The sequence below is a fragment of the Chenopodium album genome, chromosome 12 (genome assembly GCF_948465745.1).
Source record: "Chenopodium album chromosome 12, dcCheAlbu1.1, whole genome shotgun sequence".
Classification (NCBI taxonomy): domain Eukaryota; kingdom Viridiplantae; phylum Streptophyta; class Magnoliopsida; order Caryophyllales; family Amaranthaceae; genus Chenopodium; species Chenopodium album.
Genome location: NC_137845.1, coordinates 15849176 through 15868169, shown reverse-complemented (window position 1 = coordinate 15868169; position 18994 = coordinate 15849176). Strand labels below are relative to the sequence as shown.

Genomic DNA, 18994 nt, shown 5'->3' with positions numbered 1-18994 from the left:
GTCAATGCTTGCATGGTAACTATTATTATAGAAAAATTCAATTAAGTCCAAGTTATCTTCCCATCCTCCTTGGAAATCTATAACACAAGCCTCAACGTGTCTTCCAAGGTTTGCATGGTTCTTTTAGTTTGACCATCTGTGGTAGGGTGAAATGCTGTACTTATCTTTAGTGTTGTACCGAAAGTTTCCTGCACACTTTTCCAAAATTTTGAAAGAAACCTAGAATCTCTACCAGACACAATGTCTTTTGGAACTCCTTGTAATCTCACAACATTCTTGATGTAAGCTTTTGCAAGTTGCTCCATCTTCCAGGTCTCCTTCATTGGTATGAACACTGCAGATTTTGTAAGTCTATCCACCACTACCCAAATGGTGTCATTTCCACTCTTTGACTTTGGGAGGCAAGTCACAAAGTCCACTGAAATACAATTCCATTTTCCATTCAGGAATCTCCAATGATTCTAAAGTTGAATGTTAATGTTCTAGCTTCACCTTTTGACAAGTCAAACACTTTGCTACAAATTATGTAACCTCATTCTTCATTCTAGACCACCAATACACTCTTTTCAAGTCCTTATATAGCTTGTTTCCTCCTGGGTGTACTGAGTATGGTGTATTGTGACCTTCTTCCATTAATTTTCTTTTAACTTCCTCACATTTCTATGGTACACAGTAACGACCTTTGTACCTTAAGCTTCCACCTTCATAAATTTTGAAATCTGTAGCCTTTCCTTGCTTTATCTTCTCGCGAATCCTATCCAACTTTACATCTCCTGCTTGGTTTTCCCTTTATCTCATCCAATATTGTTGGTTGAATACTTAGGTTCGCAATTATGCCTGTCGGCATTCCCCATTCTACAACTTCAAGATTCATTTTTCCCTACATAACTCGTCGGCCACTATTAAAGTCACTAGTGGAAAAATTGCTATCCGTAACGGGCAAAAACCACCTATCCGTAACGGGTAGTGGCCGTTACATATGCGGCCGTTACGGATAGACAATGTTATTTGTAACGGACAGTGCCCGTTACAAATAAGTAGTTATTTGTGACGGGCAAAATAAGGGCCTGTTACAAATAACCCATTATTTGTAACGGGCAAAATAAGTACCCATTACAAATAACCCATTAGTGTAACGGGCACTTGTTTGCCCGTTACAAATAGTGTGTGATCGGATTAAAAAAAAAAAAACCATCGTATGCTGGACAACTTGCTTTCACATGCTTTTATCAAACAAAAAGATAAATTTATATAAAAACTTAATATATATTGGTTTTCATGCCAAATAACATAAATTCAAATGTAACACATACACTAAATACAATTTGATATTTCCAGAACTACTTATAAACCCAACACATTGTAGGGTTAAAAATGTTAATTATTTTAAAAAAAAATAGTAGCATGGACCACCACGAGCAGCACTGCAGCAACACCCAAAAGTATCAGTAGCAACCAAGAGTCCAGCAGCTAAGAGCAACAGAAATAACAGCAACAGCAACCAAATCACTTTAAAAACGTCGATCAAAGCCTAAATTTACTTGTGCTTCCAGAGTTCCATTCAAATTTCTTCTAGCATTAATCCTACATAAATCCATAGTTTCATTAAAATTTCTTTTAGCAACTATGATTATATGATAAATCATAAACGTCACTAAAAGTTTCCGTAACTAAGGTATAAAAAATGAATAGAGCAACATGCAGCGTCTACAAGGAAGCCTCTCTGAAAATAACGACACATGAACCAGATAGTCCAGAAAAGAGGGCAAAGATGTCCAAATTAAGCCATTAACCTAGCATTTTGTCCAATTTTTTCAGCTTTAAGTTCAGAAAAATACTGACACTACTATTACTTGAAATACTGCATACTTGATTTTCATTAACCCAATGGCTAAATTACATGAGAAATAATTACACAAAAACTGAACAGCTATGTCAATTCCCTATGCATCAACTCTCAAGTTGTTCCATATGTATTAGCATGATTCAACAGGCCAAAAAGATAACAAGCCTAAAAAAAGCGTTTACAAATATGACACTGAATGCCAAGGGTGTGCTGAGACAAGGTAAGTATTCAGGAACCAAACGAGTAATGCTATAAATAACCGAAACAAAAGACAACAGGTAAGAAAATTGTCTTACCAGTTTTTATTCACCTAAATGAACATTACATGTCTTGAAATAAGAGTCCAATCTTCGCCATCTTGTTGTTAACATCTTTTCTCTAAGCTCACACATTCCTTAATCTCAAGTCGTAAAGAATTTTTAGTATCTGTTACACATTTCTCAACATTTTATACATACCTAATTAAACGATCCTCATTGAAAAAAGCAAGTCCAGTACTAGTAATTAATCCTGTCAAATTAAAATTTAACAATAGAAAATCAATGTTTATTGTCCAAGTACATACTCAAAGAATTTTTGGGAAGAATTGGGGCAGAAAGAGAACGGTAGATTAACAGGCCACTAACAAATAGCTAAAAACAAATGCAACAAAGATAGACATTCCAAGTGCAACTTCTGGACGAAGATATTGACCCCAATTATCATGAAACAACAGCCAACTATAGCAAGAATGTTTCCAAATAACAACATAAATGCAGTGGCTTGGTCACAAAGTTTCTACCCTATCACTCTATTTTGGTGAGTGTGAGGAATTATTCAAACACTGCACAACATGCCTGTATTATTTATTTAAGTTTAAAAAGTAATGGATACAAGGAGCTAAGCCCAAGACTAGTCAATTCCATACCAAGTCAGCTCTCAGTTTGATGTAAGACATTAGAATTTGGAGTATAAGAGTATAACCTTATAAGTCATTACAAAATAGCAAAACAGAGATGAACAAAATAGCAAAGCAGAGATAAGGAAAGAAAATAGAAGCTCACTTTCTCCCTCCCCTTCCTTTCCTTCTCCTTTATACTTCCCTTCTCTCCATTTCCTTTCACAATTGCTATCCAAATTCCAAACATAGCGTTGATATTAGGATAGAGTTTTTTTCTTTTTTTTTTTTCCAATATTCAGCCAAAAGTCTATGTTTCCTACATTGTAATATTGTATAGCCAAAATTCAAACCAGAATGGTGCTAACAGAATCGAATGTGACCATGATGAGTTTTCTTTTTTTTTTTTTTTTTTTTTTTGAAAAAAAGGGATAACATAATTAATGCCTATCACAATACAATCTAGCATATGATGAAGTATCAAAGAGTTGAAGGGTTTCTTCGTGAAACTTTAGACAGACGATACTACAAAGGGAAAAATTTTGGAGAAATTGTTTGACTAGAGAAAAGTAAAAAAGCAAATGTTTAAGATGGCTGAATAGTAATGAAAGAAATCATTTTAATTAAAAAGGGGCTGATACTAATTCCAGAAATATTTTTTTATTGCTTCCAGATCTTACCTTTTCCCTCGATTTCAAGTCTACCAGGAAACATCAGATAGATTAATCAACAACAACAACAAAGAGTAAAACACAGTCTTGAGCCTTACTTCCAGAAATCCCCTGTATCTGGACTGAATGTCCTCTATAACAACTTACCTAAACCAATCCAACATTGTAAATCAGCTCATATAAATTAATATCAGAATATCAGTCACATTAAAAAAATTCCAACATCAAATATTCCTCAAACCAACCACCCAAATTCAACCTCAACCAAAGAATGAATTAAAATCATATAATTCTGACAAAAGAGTTCATAGATACATATATTTAGCAAATAGCTTATCAACACAGTAACCAAAAAATTCAATAGAATACTTCTATACAGCAGTTTAAAGTCAGTAAAATTCACAAAAACCAAATTCCATTTCATAAGCACATTTTGTAGGATCTCAAGTATAAATCAAGTTTTATAATTATTCAACTCATTTTTCAGATTAGCAAGTAACTAATATATTAGTAATCAACACTCAGCTACAAAAGAACCATTAAATTTCTTAGCTTTATAATTTCATTCATAAATTCAATGTAAAAAAAAAAAAAAACAAGGTTTAACCAATTATATACCTCCGAGAAGCTTGTAACGAAGAGAATCGCACAATTAAATTTCTTTTGCACAATCGAGCTCAGCTCCCTAATCCTTCTTCCCTTCTTACCTAATCACCTCCAAACAATAAAAATTCAATATGAAAATAGCAAAAACTCAAAAAAAAAAAAGAAAAAGAATCAAATAAAAAATCGAAGAAATTAAAGGGGATATTACCAAGAACATTTTGGGTACGAGTAGCCTTAATGATATTAGCAAAGATCTCTAATGAAAACTTCGTTGAGTTCAGCGTAGAAGACACTAGAACCTCCGCCGCATCATCGTCTTCACTAATACAAAATTGAGTTTATGTAACACGATTTGGTAACACTTTTTGAAATGCAAATTTGTTAGATATATAAGTAACACTTTGGTAACATTTTTTTAAAATGTAACATTTAATGTAACACTTTTAACATAAGTAACATTATTAAGTAACACTTTTAAAATATGTAACATTTTATAGTAACACTAAGAGGTGGTACCTTTTTTTTTTTTAAAAAAAAAAAAAAATTATGAATTTGCAATTTAAGAAACAAGTAAGCGCTACTCCCCAAACAAATTACCAATTCATCGAAAAAGCCTATTTGGCCAATGTGAATTCTGGAACCAGCAGAGTAAGAAAACCAAAAAAAAAAAAAAAAAAAAAAAAAAAAAAATCAATCTCTCAAAAGTGTTATTCTCCCACCAACGATAATCCCTTAGGTTTAAAGTTTAAAGCAGTTCGTTGTGTCGCGCAATTTCATCAGAAAATCAGTCGCCGAGCGTGATCTTGGGTTTTATCGAATTCGCGCTTCCAATTCAGGTATCATCCGATTTGTGGTGTTTTTTTTTATTTTTTATTTTTTATTTTTAGGTTATGTAATCATTAATTTTCAAGTATATATTTTTTGGATTCTGAACGGTTATTGCCTTTGTTATTGATGTAGTGTTAATTTTCTTTTTTTTTTTAGAGTTCTTCATTCGGTATTTCAAGTTTGGTTTGTTGATAATAAGAAGCTGTTGTGTTCTGTAATTTCTCGTAAATAAAACTGTTAAGGCATAATTGTTATGAGAAAAGTGAAGGTAAGTCCAGAGAATTTAAGTTTTCTTGCAATCAAAAAGCTTGTATGGCAATTTTATAGCAAATAGTCAGTGACCAGGTAATGATTTCTTCCGGCTGTGATTATGTAGAAGGTTTAGGAAGTTTATTATTAAATTGTTGCAAGTCGTGATGTTTCAGGTGCTGCAATCTTCTGCCATATTTTCTCTAAGTCCTCGACACACGCATTTTGTTTCCGGTTTCCCTCACAAATTCTAGAACAATGTTTGCAGAATTTAGGATGTTGGGGGAGGGGGAGTGGGGGGGGGGGGGGGGGGGGGGAATGGGTGGTTGAAAGGTTTGGTTGGAGGGAATGATGGCTGCAAGGGTAGTGGTGGTGGTTGGGTGATGGGAATATGGGATGTCAAAGAGAGGTAGTCTTTGTTTTCCTTGCCTTAATTTTTAATTTCACATCGAAGATATAATCTGTTTATGACAATGATATCATTGGGAATAATTTGAATTGAGCTCCTTTTACTTGTTGATATCCTTACTCTGATTATTGGAGTGAACATGCTCGAAGGCATTTGTGATTTTTGGTTGGAAGATTCATCTTTAATGTCAAATAACAAAATGCATCATAGAGGTGAGTTGTAATTGTAAGTTGATTTAATTGCTAGATTTCTCTTATACAACATCCAATTTAATATTTCATAATCCATATCATATCATGCCATGATATTGATATGTTAGTGAAGTAAAGCCTTATTTATTAATTTATGTTTTGTTTATAGTTTTAATCATTACTATAGAAGTATAGAAATCATTGTTAAAAAAAAAAATGTATTAAATATCATCATATTTTGGGGAAGTAAACATGAGTAGAAGACTGGGGGTCCTCAAATTGGAAAATAGGATTGTGCTAGTCATGTCGTATAACATAGATGTCAAATTCAAGATTGCCTCTGTCACATGACACCAAAAAAGGACACTATATTGATCATGAATTTAAGAATCTTTCAACATCTATTTATTTTATATATAAATTTCCAATTAAAGTTTAAAATCGTTAATGTGTTTGATTATACAAAATCAAGAGTATTACTAACTGTAGGGAATATTTCAAGCATCCCACACTTGAGCCCTACTGTGATCATACACTTAAGCATGGTGGTGTCCAAAGGGAAGGAAGCTAGAGTAAAAGAGTCGCCAACAAGTTTTAGGAACTTGTTAACCGTTCACAAGGTGAAGGTTACACCCCTTCGCGATCCATGAGATCGCTAACTCCATAGTGGTCTGGAACCATGACTGGATATTCAGGGATGAAGGTACAAATCCAACCTAAAAGAGATTGAACCCGCCCTAATAATAGGCCTCTACTTTATTCTTCTCATATTCATGTGCGCTTTCTGACTAACATACAATCAATATATTAATCCTAAACCTGTTTATCTATGTTGGTTGAATATTAATGCACAAACAAAACTGTTATTGGTGATCACTTGAATTATAATCATATTAGCCTAAACAAGATTATTAATTATCTTATTAAGCGTGATTACAAGTACAAATTCCCTTTAAACATGCATAAAAGGCGTGATCAAGCAATAACAATAGCAATATCAAGTAACATAATAACAATCATCATCATCATCATAATAATATTATCAATAAAGCATAATAATAATAGCAAGATACTAGGCATGATATTAACAAGATTAATAACAAATCCTAGCATGTCACTAAACATTAAAGATCAAAGCTTTACCCATAACATGATACTAACATGATATAAAGAAAGAATAGAAAGCATCATAGAAACATGCACGATATTAGAAATCTTAGTTATTACCCTAAACATGATACTAGGAAGCAATAAAACATCCTAACATAATACTAGGGATCAAAAATAATCAAAGCATGATTTCTATATGAAAATAACAATTAAATTACTTACTTGGATGCCTCGTATCTCTTTCTAATAATAAAATACACGCGTTAGTAACTTCAAGGAAAATATTTAATCAAATAATTAAATAATTGAAATATAGAGATTTGGGACTAAATCCTCAGAAATTATCAACCTTTCACGTCTAGGGCGAAGGAAACTTCGAACTTGGCTAGGTGTGTCTAAGACTTGTGAATGTGGAATTTTGTAAAAGGGAAGGTTTAGAAAAAGAAGAGAGAGAGAGAAAGCTCCTAGCTTTTAGAGAGAGAAAGAATAGAATTAGGTGATTGTTGATAATTGTTAATAATAAAAACGAGGAGATACGACCCCTATTTATAAGAAAACAGTCCGGAAACGATCAAAAGCTAATCAAATCCCATTCGGATTAAAATACCTCCTGTCGCGAAGGACAAGAGTTAGCGCCAGACGACAGGCATTAGCGCCAGCGCGACAGCTGTTAGCGACAGGCTTGTCGTCTTGCGCTGAGTCAGAAATAAAACGCGCTTTGCACGCGGAATCCTTTTCTTAATATGATTAAGCAGCAAATTTCGCGTTTATCAAATTAAAATCGGGTTTATCATAAAACACTTATTTTATTCCAAATAAAACTCTTTAAAATAATAATTATCAATCCTAATTCCATTAGAATTTAAAAGAACCTTCTAAATATTTCAGAAGATTAAAATCAATCCTAACAACTTTAGAAATAATAATTAATAGGCCCTCCTCTAGATCATTGGGCCACATATAAAATTCATTTCGAGCCCAATTTAATATTTTGACCATAACTTCCTCATTACTCATCGGAATTGGGTTTATAATATATCGCTGGAAAGCTCTTTTCGAGCCTGATCTAACTACACTATTATTGGACCCTTATCATGGACTAAACTAAATTGGACAGGCTACTTTCATAAATATAGTAAGAAAAGAAATGTTTTCAAAAACAGAAAGAAAGATATTTTAAAAAACAACCGCATCACTAGACTTTTCACACTTTCACATCGTTCGATAATCAAGTGACGTGAAAGGTATTCATCACTGGGTTTGGTTTTGGGGAGACACATTTGGGTGTCTACACTAACAAAGGAAAAAAAAAAGAAGTTTATACTTTATACATTAGTAATTGAAATCACTAATTGAAATGGATTAATTGGTTTCTAATGCTTTTTTTTCTCCCTCCTGTTTCGGGGTATTTTTACCCCCTTTTATAGACAAACGAGAGTCCAACAAGTGGCCCAATTATAAGCCGACACGTGGCATCCTGCTCAGCTAAATAAAGGCCAATAAGAGCATGACACGTGGCCTAAAGAGAGATATCAGAAAATAAAGGGCTCAAAGCCCATTAAGGAAACATGCCTAGCATGAAGGAAACCCTAATACACGTGTCAACTACGTATAGGGCAGCCGATCTTCCTAGGTTGTGAAGCCCTAGGAGCATGATCTCCCACTTCCTTATAAATACCCAATCATTTCATGATGTAAGGGAGTAACACACAATTCCCAAAAGCACTATGGCCAAAATATGCTCTCACTTCTCTCTACTTTCTCTCACTAAAATTCCGTTTTCCGGTCACTAACTTGATCGTCGAAGGCGGATCTTCGGTAAACCGGAGTTCCCTTGTTTTGCAGGTGTCCAGGTCGTACGAGTGTAGAGTTCCAGATCTGTCTCCCGAGGGAATCCATACCCCTCTTCAGGTTAGACCCTCTCCAATGGTGAAACTCAAGTGAGTATTTTTAGGGGAAAGAGAGAGTATTTTTTGCAATATATACCAATAAGTTAGTATCTAAACTTAGCAACTCTAAAAGAAAGTTGCTAAGTTTAGATACTCAACTTTGAGTCTCATTTGACAGAAAGTGTGGGCCCCTTGTCAATATTCTAATATATTTTGTAATTTATTTAAGTTTTACCTTTTTTATTTTTTATTTTTTAATCTTACATTATTTGATGGGCCATAAATTGAAAATGATATTTGTATATTTTAGAAAGTCTCACCATTGGAAAATTAGACTTCACATGAGTTGCTAAATTGAGAAGTGGGTATGGTATCACCATTGAAGGTAAAAAATAACTCATTTTGTATTTTAATACTCAAACTTGAGTCTCACCATTGGAGATGGTCTTATCCAAAAAATCCCTGAAACATTTGGCGCCGTCTGTGGGGAGACACATCTGGAATGACACTTAGCCAAATCCGAACACCAAATCATGAAGTAGAACTCTTCGTTATAATTGTAACCCAATGTGAGGGCAGAGATGTAATTCTTCTAGATCTTTGTCATTCTTAAGAAAATGAGACGAACTCTTGTATGAAGATAGGCACTACAACCCAAAGTCATGATCATTATTATGATTATCAAAAAAAAAAAAAAATTCAAATAAAATTTTCGTCAAGCTACATTGTTTGATGTGTGCCCGCGAGCTAGTCGAACGACTTGTCAAATGGATGAGGAAAAGCGTCCGAGCAAAAGCAAGAAGCTCGTGGACGAGCATAGCTACTCGTACACGGCAGCCAAGCAGCCTGTACGAGCCAAATTGGGAAGCTCGTGGACATGAGCATAGCTACTCGTACAAGGCAGCCAAATAGCCTGTTTGACTCAAATTGAGAAGCTCGTGGACACGAGCATAGCTACTCGTACAGGGCGCCCAAGCAGCCTGTACGAGCCAAATTGAGAAGCTTGTGGACACGAGCATAGCTACTCGTACGGGGTAGCCAAGCAGCCTGTACGAGCCAAATTGAGAAGCTCGTGGACACGAGCATAGCTACTCGTACAGGGCAGCCAAGCAGCCTGTACGAGCCAAATTAAAAAGCTTGCTTACACAAGCATAGTTACTCATACAGGCCGAATAGAATGTCAAGTAGGGGCATTCCCTAGATAAATTACTCGACCATGAAGACCACACGGTCAATGAATCCATCCGGCCTTATAGGGACGGACAGATGAACATCAGGAAGTCCTAAAAATCGCCCAAGGTATTTTTACCCAAGCGGGGCAAGGGCATGCTTAGGCGTACGAGCCTTTAGAAATTTACAAGTTGAGAAATACTTGAAATTTCATGAGTACGTCCGAGAGATAGTGTCAAAGGACGACTCAATACCAAAAAAAAAAAGTGTATGAAAGTATATAGCATGTTGAATGGCGTGTATATATAGCTGACATGCATATCATTTGCATACACATGTGAGGGGCATGACTAAGAGCATGGGCATTGGTGAGGTTACTCACCATTCTCCACCTCACTTTCAACTATCTTTTTTATTTATCTTTTTTCCAAATCATCTTCCACCTCACCTTCCACTATCTTAAGCTACTAGTGTGAGTCACCTTATTTATTTATCTACAATGGTGAGGTTACTCACCATTCTCTCTCCTAACTACCCCATCATTTTATCTTTCTCACTCTTGTTTTATTTTATATTTTTTAAAACATGTATTAATCTCTATTATTTATTTGTAATTTTTGAACTTACATAATTAATTAAAAAAAGTTAGACATTTTTAATTTTTTTTCTTTTTAATTAGAGCATTATAAATAGTACAATATTAATAAAAAAAATTTTCTAATTTTTGAAATGAAAAGTACAAAAATAATACAATATATTAATAACATAGTTTATTTAGCAAAGACATCCATTAAAATTTAAAATACAATATTCATTAACAGCGACTTTTGTCATCTCTTCATTCGTTGCCGAAACGTCCCCATATATGTTCAACCAAGTCATTCTTTAGTGCAATATGGGTCTCCCTATCACGAACATTATTTCTATTTTCCATATAACCATTTAGATTGAGCCTATCCAATCGTCCACTTCTCACAGTAAATGGTTGGTTGTTGTTACTAGTTGATGATTCAGCTACATTTTGCGGTTGATCATTGATAAATTCAGTTGCATCATAATGCAAATATCCATCTCGCTCATCTTCAACAATCATATTATGCATGATAATACAAGCCATTACAATTTTCCATAAAATTTCGGTCGACCATGCTAGACTTGGTTGACGTATTATTGCAAATCGAGCTTGTAACACTCCAAAGGCACGTTCAACGTCCTTTCGATAACTCTCTTGCTTCTTGGTAAATAATTTGTGCTTACCAGTTTGTGGATGTTTGATTGCTGGGATAAATGTTGCCCATTTCGGATAGATATCGTTTGTAAGATAATAACCCATATTGTATGTATTTCCGTTGACATTGAAGGTAACCTCTGGAGCTTTTCCCTCACATATATCAGAGAACACCGGCGACCGTTGGAGGACATTTATATCATTACAAGAACCCGGGGTTCCAAAAAAAGCGTGCCATATCCACAAGTCTTGCGAAGCAACAACCTCCAAGATCACCGTTGCTGTTTTACTTCTTGATACATTCCTTTCCATGCACGCAGACAATTTTTCCACTCCCAATGCATGCAATCAATGCTTCCCATCATACCAGGAAATCCACGAGCATAACTTTCACGGAGGAGCCGTTAAGTATCCATAGTATTTGCCCTCCTCAAGTACTCTGGTCCAAATTGAGCTACGACCCCTTCAACAAAGTGAGCCAGACCTTCTCTTGCAGTACTTGACGCGATTTTAAGATACTCGTCAACTGCATCGGCAGATGTACCGTATGCTAACATTCGAATTGCTGCAGTGCATTTTTGGAGGGGGGATGCACCTAGTCTTCCGGTGGCATCCGGCCTTTGTTGAAAGTAAACATCACTTTCGCTTAGTTGATTAACAATGCGTGTGAACACATTCTTACGCATGCGAAACCGTCGACGAAACATATTAGCAGGGTACAATGGTTGGGGACTAAAGTAATCGTTATATAACTGAATATCAGCATATTCTCGATCTCTTGGTACATACCACCTTTGGTACGTAGGTTCAAGAGTGAAAGGGGTCTGATAAGTTGATGTTACAAAGGGAACAACAGCTGTATTGATCGCTTCCTCGATCAATTCATCTTCTTTTCGCCTTTGGGTAATTGATTCATGCCATTCTACATAGTCGTTCACCATGTAATCAAATAACCCAGAACTAGATGAACTAGAAGAATTTGAATCAGAGTTCATTTTGTAATATTTTTTGGTAGAGAGGAAGAGAGAGTTATTTTTTTTTTTTTTTTTTTTGTAGAAATAATACTTATATTTATGTATTGAAATATGAAGTGTAGCCCCCTTATTTATAACTTCTAAAATTATTCAAAAAAATGGCTGGTAATTATTATGATATATGGGCACACAAGTATATGAGATATGATTTTCGATAAGGTTTACAGATTTTTTTACATTGGTAATTCATTGAATGGATAAACAACTCAAAAAGATTACATTTCTGATAAGGTTTGTAGATTTCTTTTGTATGACAATTCAATGTATGGGTACGCAAAACAGTAAAAGATGAGATTCTCTGATATTATTGCTTACAGATTTCTTGTCAACATGTGACATTTCAATGTAGCATTGCATGTCGGTCATATTTTACAACATTTCTCATTATTGAGCTAATTTTATATTATTATTATTTACAAGATATAATTTATTGGGTAATAAACAAAGAGCATCATGTAGTTTGACTACCTTAATTGATATTTAAACTAGCCTAGAAGATGTGCAAATTCTTGCTTTAATTTTAGATATATTTCTTTTTCTTCTTCAGATAGAATTGGTTTTGCAAGAAGGACACTAAATAGCTTGAACCTTTTTTCTTCTTGTTTCTTCCGAGCTTTGATGGCATCTCGCTCCTTCTGATACTCTAGCATACGTTCTGCTACATCAATTCGCCTTTCATCAACATCTTTGTGTTGACCTTTCATTACATTCATCTCTGATAGGGCTTGAGTAAACGACTCTAAATTTTTAATTTCAGAACTACCCCCAATTTGAATTCCAGAATTGACAACAGATTTACCTTTTCTTTTAGATGCTTTCACCCCGTCAGGACGGCGGCGACGAGTATGAGTTTTTGGACCTTCATCAGTTGGAGTATCTGGTTCTGATCTTTTCGAATTGCCACCATCACTAGAAGGTAAATCCAGGTCCATTGGCTTCCATTTGTCTAACTCTCTCAACATCTCCCAACAACCAATTAAACCAAAGCGTGAACCATTACACGTACCTCTATATATTTCATGAGCTTCGGTCATTTCATCATGAGTGTTGGTACCACTCCTATACCTTTTTTTCGCTTCACTATAGCAACCAACCCATATACTCACATCTTTATTTATTCTTGCCCACCGACTTTTAATAGATCTTAAAGTTCTAGGGCGCATGGTGGATGGATTTTCTTCTCTGGCTTGATCATAAAGGGATTTTATGTTCCTCCACATTACGGCCAAACTTTGATCAGTTGTCGTCTCTGGATCTTCAACTGCACATTCTACCAAAGCCAAAACGAGGGCATCATCTTCTTTTGCACCCCATTTTTCTGCCCTAACATTAGTGTTGCTCCCGTGGGGACCTTGAACAACATCATCATCACCAACACCATCAGCATCATCATTGGCTTGTTGTGGAACCCTTGGATCATCGGGTGGGGTTAAGTTACTGCTTCTTTCTCCCTCGGGAGTTGCTGGACTGTTTTGAATTATTTGGTTCACACCATAATGTTGCGACATTGGGAACATAAAACCGGAAGGATAATTTTGGGGAATTTGTTGCAAATTTTGGTTTAAAAATTGGTTTGAGAATTGTTGGGTGTAATTTTGGTTTGGAAATTGATTTGGGAATTGTTGTACAAATTGTTGGTTTGGATGCGTTGGTTGGTTAGGAATGTTATAAAATAACATCCTTTGAGCATTTGGATTATTAAGGTTATTTGGATCAAAATGAAAATTACTTTGAAAATTTGGAGAATTGGAAGATTGGTTAATTGGATTATTTTGAGAGGAACCACTTCCGTAATTAGGATTATTAAGATCCATAATCACAAAATATTTTTATAATGAAAAAAAGAAGAGTGAAATTTTAAGGGTGAAAAACTATATCAATATTAGGCTCTATTTATAGATAAAATTATAATTATACCGTTGGTGAAATTATTTTTTGGAAATATGTTTAAATGAAGTGAAAAATTACCGTTAGAGTAATAATATCAACACGAAAGGCTCCAAATAATAGAGCCGTTGGAGAGCTGTTGGACTAAAACAACATCTCATGCAAATGTTCAGCAATTTGGATGAGTTGTCATGTGGTAATTGGACCAACAAATAAATATGAGATTCCTTTATAAAAGAGTTAGCAAAGCCCATGCATATGTCAGTTACTCATCAGAGCATCAGCAGACGTTGCTTCCCCTCTTTGTGAGTATGTAACGAGTCACCGTATGCAATGGTAAGGTAGCTCAGAAGAAGAGAGATAGTGTTGTGAGTAGGCTTGTGACTCACCAATGCCCATGCTCTAAATGTCCCCCACTTATTTTATATATATATATATAAAAAAGGAAAAAGCTGCCCAACTACTATGCTACCATTTTGTATAAATATACAATTTTGGTAGATGAAATCATGAAATGCATACAGCACTAAAGTTTAGCTATATATGCTCACATTATCACGTGTTAATACATACCAAAGCAAAAAAATAAAGTTGTCATGATTATACGGCCGACAGTGGTGAGCAAACCAGCTCATTGTTCAAGCCTATTTGCTTGATGCTCTGAAGCCCATTTATAGTTGCTCGGCAACAAGCTTATTTGATTGAAAAAGGAATGAAAGTATACATCGAGAAAGTAAGCGGCCTTCATGCTAAGTTGAAAATCAAAGGTCACCAATCGCAACTGATGGTGAGTAAAAAATCAAAGCTTGAAAAGCTGAGCTCCATTACAACAAAGGCTCATCTCTGTCTCAAGCCAAGCAACTTGCCAAAATAAGCAACCTGGTCGAGCCGAATCGAGAAGCTCGTTCAAGTAAATTGTCTAAGCTCTCCCTTCACACCATAGGTGGTCGGCAAACTATAAGGCATGATTGACAATATGGCCGAATAATAAAGCTGAGCATTCAAGTCGAGTAAGTATGTTGGCCGTGCTGCTCTCACACTAAGCCCCATGTTCTTGGTTCAATACGGCCAAGAGCAGGCCGAGCATTACTGGCCGAATAAATATACGAAGCATACCCTTCCAAGCATAGTTACTCGGCCAAGGCATCCTGACCGAACATAGCAGCAAGCTACCTGGCCGAGTTGCAACTCAAAGACGCATCATGTTCTTGATTTTAGGCGGTCAACTATCTGTCCAAGCTGCTTGTCCGAGTAGATACGGAAACCTCACTATTGCAAACATAGCAACTCGACCAAGGTAGTCTGACCGAGTTGCCTACCAAGTAGCCTGGCTGAGCGGCTACCTGACTAAGTAGCTGCCTGGACAAGCAGCAGTCTGGCCGAGCAGACTCGGTAGCAGCAGCGTACAACAACAGCAAGTAGGTGGCCGAGCAACAAGCAGCTTGACCAAGTTGCCCTGTCCTAGTGAAAAGGGAAAACATGCCTTCCCATGCATAGCAGGTCGGCCCATTGCTAAGTGTCCGACCTGCCTTTGAGCAAGGAGCCTCCCTTGCACTTTAATGCGGCCAAGCAGCCTGTCCGAGCTACCCAAGAGGCCGAGTAAAAACTTGAAGATGGTCCTCGCTAGAATAGGTGGTCGGACGGGAGCCGAGTTGGGTGTCCGACCTACCTTTGAGAAAGGGATTATGTAATAAATTTCAGGCGGACAACTAAAATAGAAGCTCATCGTTCATCTACTTGGCGACGAAGAAAATTGTCATTTTACTAGTCGGGCTCACGGTGTCCGAACGTTTCATAAAATACCTTTTCGAAAATGGAAATGGGCTAATAAGTCAAATACACCGCTGTGTTGTGATTGACAGGCTTTTTTAGTCAACTGAGTTCGTTTAGGGCCCGAAAATGGCCTTCAAACATTTTTTCAAGACAAAAAAGATGAAAAAAATTGAATGGTGGCCGAGTAAAAAGGTAGAGTATACCATCCTCTGCATAGCAAGTCGGCCGATAGCAGCATCACCCTGCCCAAGCAGCCCTTCTCCTGGCCGAGCTGCCATCACGCAAGCCACCAAGTTCTTGCTTCCATACGGCCTGCAACTTGGCCGAGTTGCTCTCAAGCTGCACCCTATGTGTTCATTTTCATGCGGCTAGCTGTAGCATAGCAAGCTCGGCAACAATAACACAACAGTCAGGCCGAACTTATGGTCAAAGCTGGAGGTTTGGGATGGCAAAGCAGCATAATTGGCCGAGCAAAAGTACGACGCATGCTCTTTGAAGCACAACAACTTGGTATAGTTGCTATGCGTGAATGCCGAATTCAATATAATGATTCCATAGTGAGCTGCTGCAGTGGCCTTTATATATATATATATATATATATATATATATATATATATATATATATATATATATATAGCAAGTAAAGGGAAATTTTAAAAATAAGAGGTTATCCAGCGAGATACTAAGTAGTTGGGCATCTAAAATGTATATATGTATTATGTATATGCATAAATGATGTGTATTATATACATATCTTTTTCAAGAGAAAAGCTACTCAAATGTTTAAATTTCTACAGCCACAAGCATGTCCAAGCAAATATCAAAAGTTAGCTAACATGAGCATAGAAGCTCAGCCAAGAGCAGCCATATTCCGGCTGATCGAGCAGCTTGGCCGAGCTGCTATGTAGCAATGGTTCTCCCCTTCACTTCTAGGCGGCAATATAGCTGCTAGGGGAAGACGCATTGCTGGCCGAGTAAAATTGTAAGGCATGGCCATGAAGGAATAGTTGGTCGGCTGAGCAATCTGACCAAGCAAGCTGGTCGAGCTGCTACTTAGCAAAGGTCGTCTTCCCTTTCATTTTTAGTCGACAGAAGCAACCAACCTGAGCTGCTACCTGACCGAGCGGCCCCTGGCCTGTCCGAGCTCCATTTCCTCATAAGTATAAACTCTACCAAGGCACCCGAGCTAATGTCTGAGCAAAGGTGTCCGAGTTGCCATCTCGCAAAGCACCGTGTTCTTACTTTCATATGGCCAGCTACATGGCCGAGCAAAAATAAAAAGATACTCGGCCGAACAGCCAGTAGCATGGCCGAGTTGGACAACAGCGTTTTTGCCGAGTAAAATGCGAGAGCTTGCCCTTGCAGGCATAGCTAGTCAGCCATGGCTTGGTGTCCGACCTGCCTTTGAGCAAAGAACCACCTAGGCACTTTTAGGCGGCAAGGTGGGCGTAGAAATGGCTGAATGATCCATTAAAGAGTCATGAGCTGCTCAACTCCCTTTTAACTTGAGCATGATTATTATTATGCTTGTGTGATATTATGATAATAATAATAATAATAATATTATATATTATTTTTATAATATTATACAATTATTGATGTGTACAAAGTTTGCTCGGCATTTTCATGAAATATACAAGCTGACAAGCTATAAAGAGCAGCAAGCCAAGTGCCATGTTATATTCCCATGTCCAACCAGCTATCTTGCACTACCATTTGCATGAATATAATTGGGAAACCTCGGAAGCGCAGATGGTCGGCCAGCACTAGGTGTCCAAGTTGCCTCTAAGTAAGGCACATGCCTTCGAGCGATGAAGAAATTCGGCAAAACATGAGCCTTTGATTTGGCACATGCCTTTGATTTCGGTGGCAAATTCAAACATCATTATTATGATTTAGCATATTAATCCAAAAAAAAAAAATTGTCTGAGCTTCCTGGCCGAGTGAGTAGTTGGTCGGCACGGCTAGGTGTCCGAGTTGCTATTGAGCAAGGGACCTCCTAACCAATTTAAGGCGGACAGGTACTAAGTTGTCCATGGCTAAATATCCGACCTTTTATTTGGCAAAGGACATCCTAACCTCTTTGAGGCGTACATGGAATGAATTGGCTATAATGTGCCAAATGAAGTTAGGTGGTGGTGGCCGAGTTGCTACTTAGCAAAGGACCACCTTCTCATTTCTAGGCGGCCTTTGCCTTGTCGAGCTAGGTGGCCGAGAAGCTATTGAGCAAAAGTTCCTTCTCATTTCCATGCGGCCTTTGCAAAAGAGGTTAATTAACACAATTAATTCGGCACCAAGGTAGAATAGCTAGCTACTGATCCCCTTGATGAATATGGATATGAAGCCGAGCTGGCCATAAAAATGAAGCTGGCTTTGAGAAAATAGGCGGCATGAATGATATTGCCAAGCATATGGCACAACTATTGCCAAGTGGGCAAGAGCTAAGGCCGACCAACATCTTATCCAAGCAGACGTTGCGTGTCATCTCTTGAAGATGGGCATGCAAGACAACCCTAAGCCAAGATCATAGCTACTTAGTAAGATGGTCGAGCTTCCCTTTAGTGAAGCCTACCTATATCACATTCAAAAGGCAATATTGCTAAGTGACGTGCACATTGCTAGTGGACGACCCTCTTCAAAAGACTAAGCGGTCGGCATCTAACCAAGTTGCAGGTAGCCGATTGTTGAAGAATGAGCAGGGGCTAGGCGGCACACATGGCGAGCTACCAAATGTAGAGTCCTAAGGCTTGTACAAGGGGCAAGGGGCATCAAAAGAGTCGTCCAGACTTAGTATGCTCCAACCGAATGGCATCGATGCCGAGTATCTAGCAACTTCAAGGGCAAGGTATTAAGGTCTTAGTCAAATCATGCAGTCTGCTGTATGTCGACATGCAATATCTGAAGTTGGGCCTCTTGAGAGTCGTCCAACAACAAAGTGAAATCGAGCACCAAGATCAGGCCTGTCCGAAAACAATCAAACGGATATGAGGCTAACCAAGCGTAAAGTCCTAATGGATAGGGGCTAGTACGCAAAAGATAGCAAAGCAACTGATTGAACTTGCCGACGCATGAGCCAAAAGGGCTAGCTTGTGCAAGCAATCTTCCTTTTGGAAGATAAGTTAGAAAAGTCAAAGTGCCGACGAGCTAATAAGCAAACAACCTTCCTTTAGGAAAATGAGCAGCACTTGTGAGAAGCCAAGTAGACGAGGACCATTAGGCCTTGACT

At 37.2% G+C, this 18994-nt stretch overlaps 1 protein-coding gene across 1 annotated transcript; it reads right to left on the bottom strand.

Annotated features, from left to right (window-relative positions):
- Positions 1-10684: 10684 nt before the first annotated feature.
- On the bottom strand, positions 10685-11386 carry LOC145570974 (uncharacterized). Its single transcript, XM_081630087.1, has one exon. The coding sequence runs from the start codon at positions 11384-11386 to the stop codon at positions 10685-10687; it is 702 nt and encodes a 233-aa protein (XP_081486213.1).
- Positions 11387-18994: the final 7608 nt, after the last annotated feature.

Excerpts from the sequence above, each read along its gene's own strand:
- LOC145570974 (XM_081630087.1), bottom strand. The coding sequence starts at position 11,386 with ATGGAAAGGAATGTATCAAGAAGTAAAACAGCAACGGTGATCTTGGAG.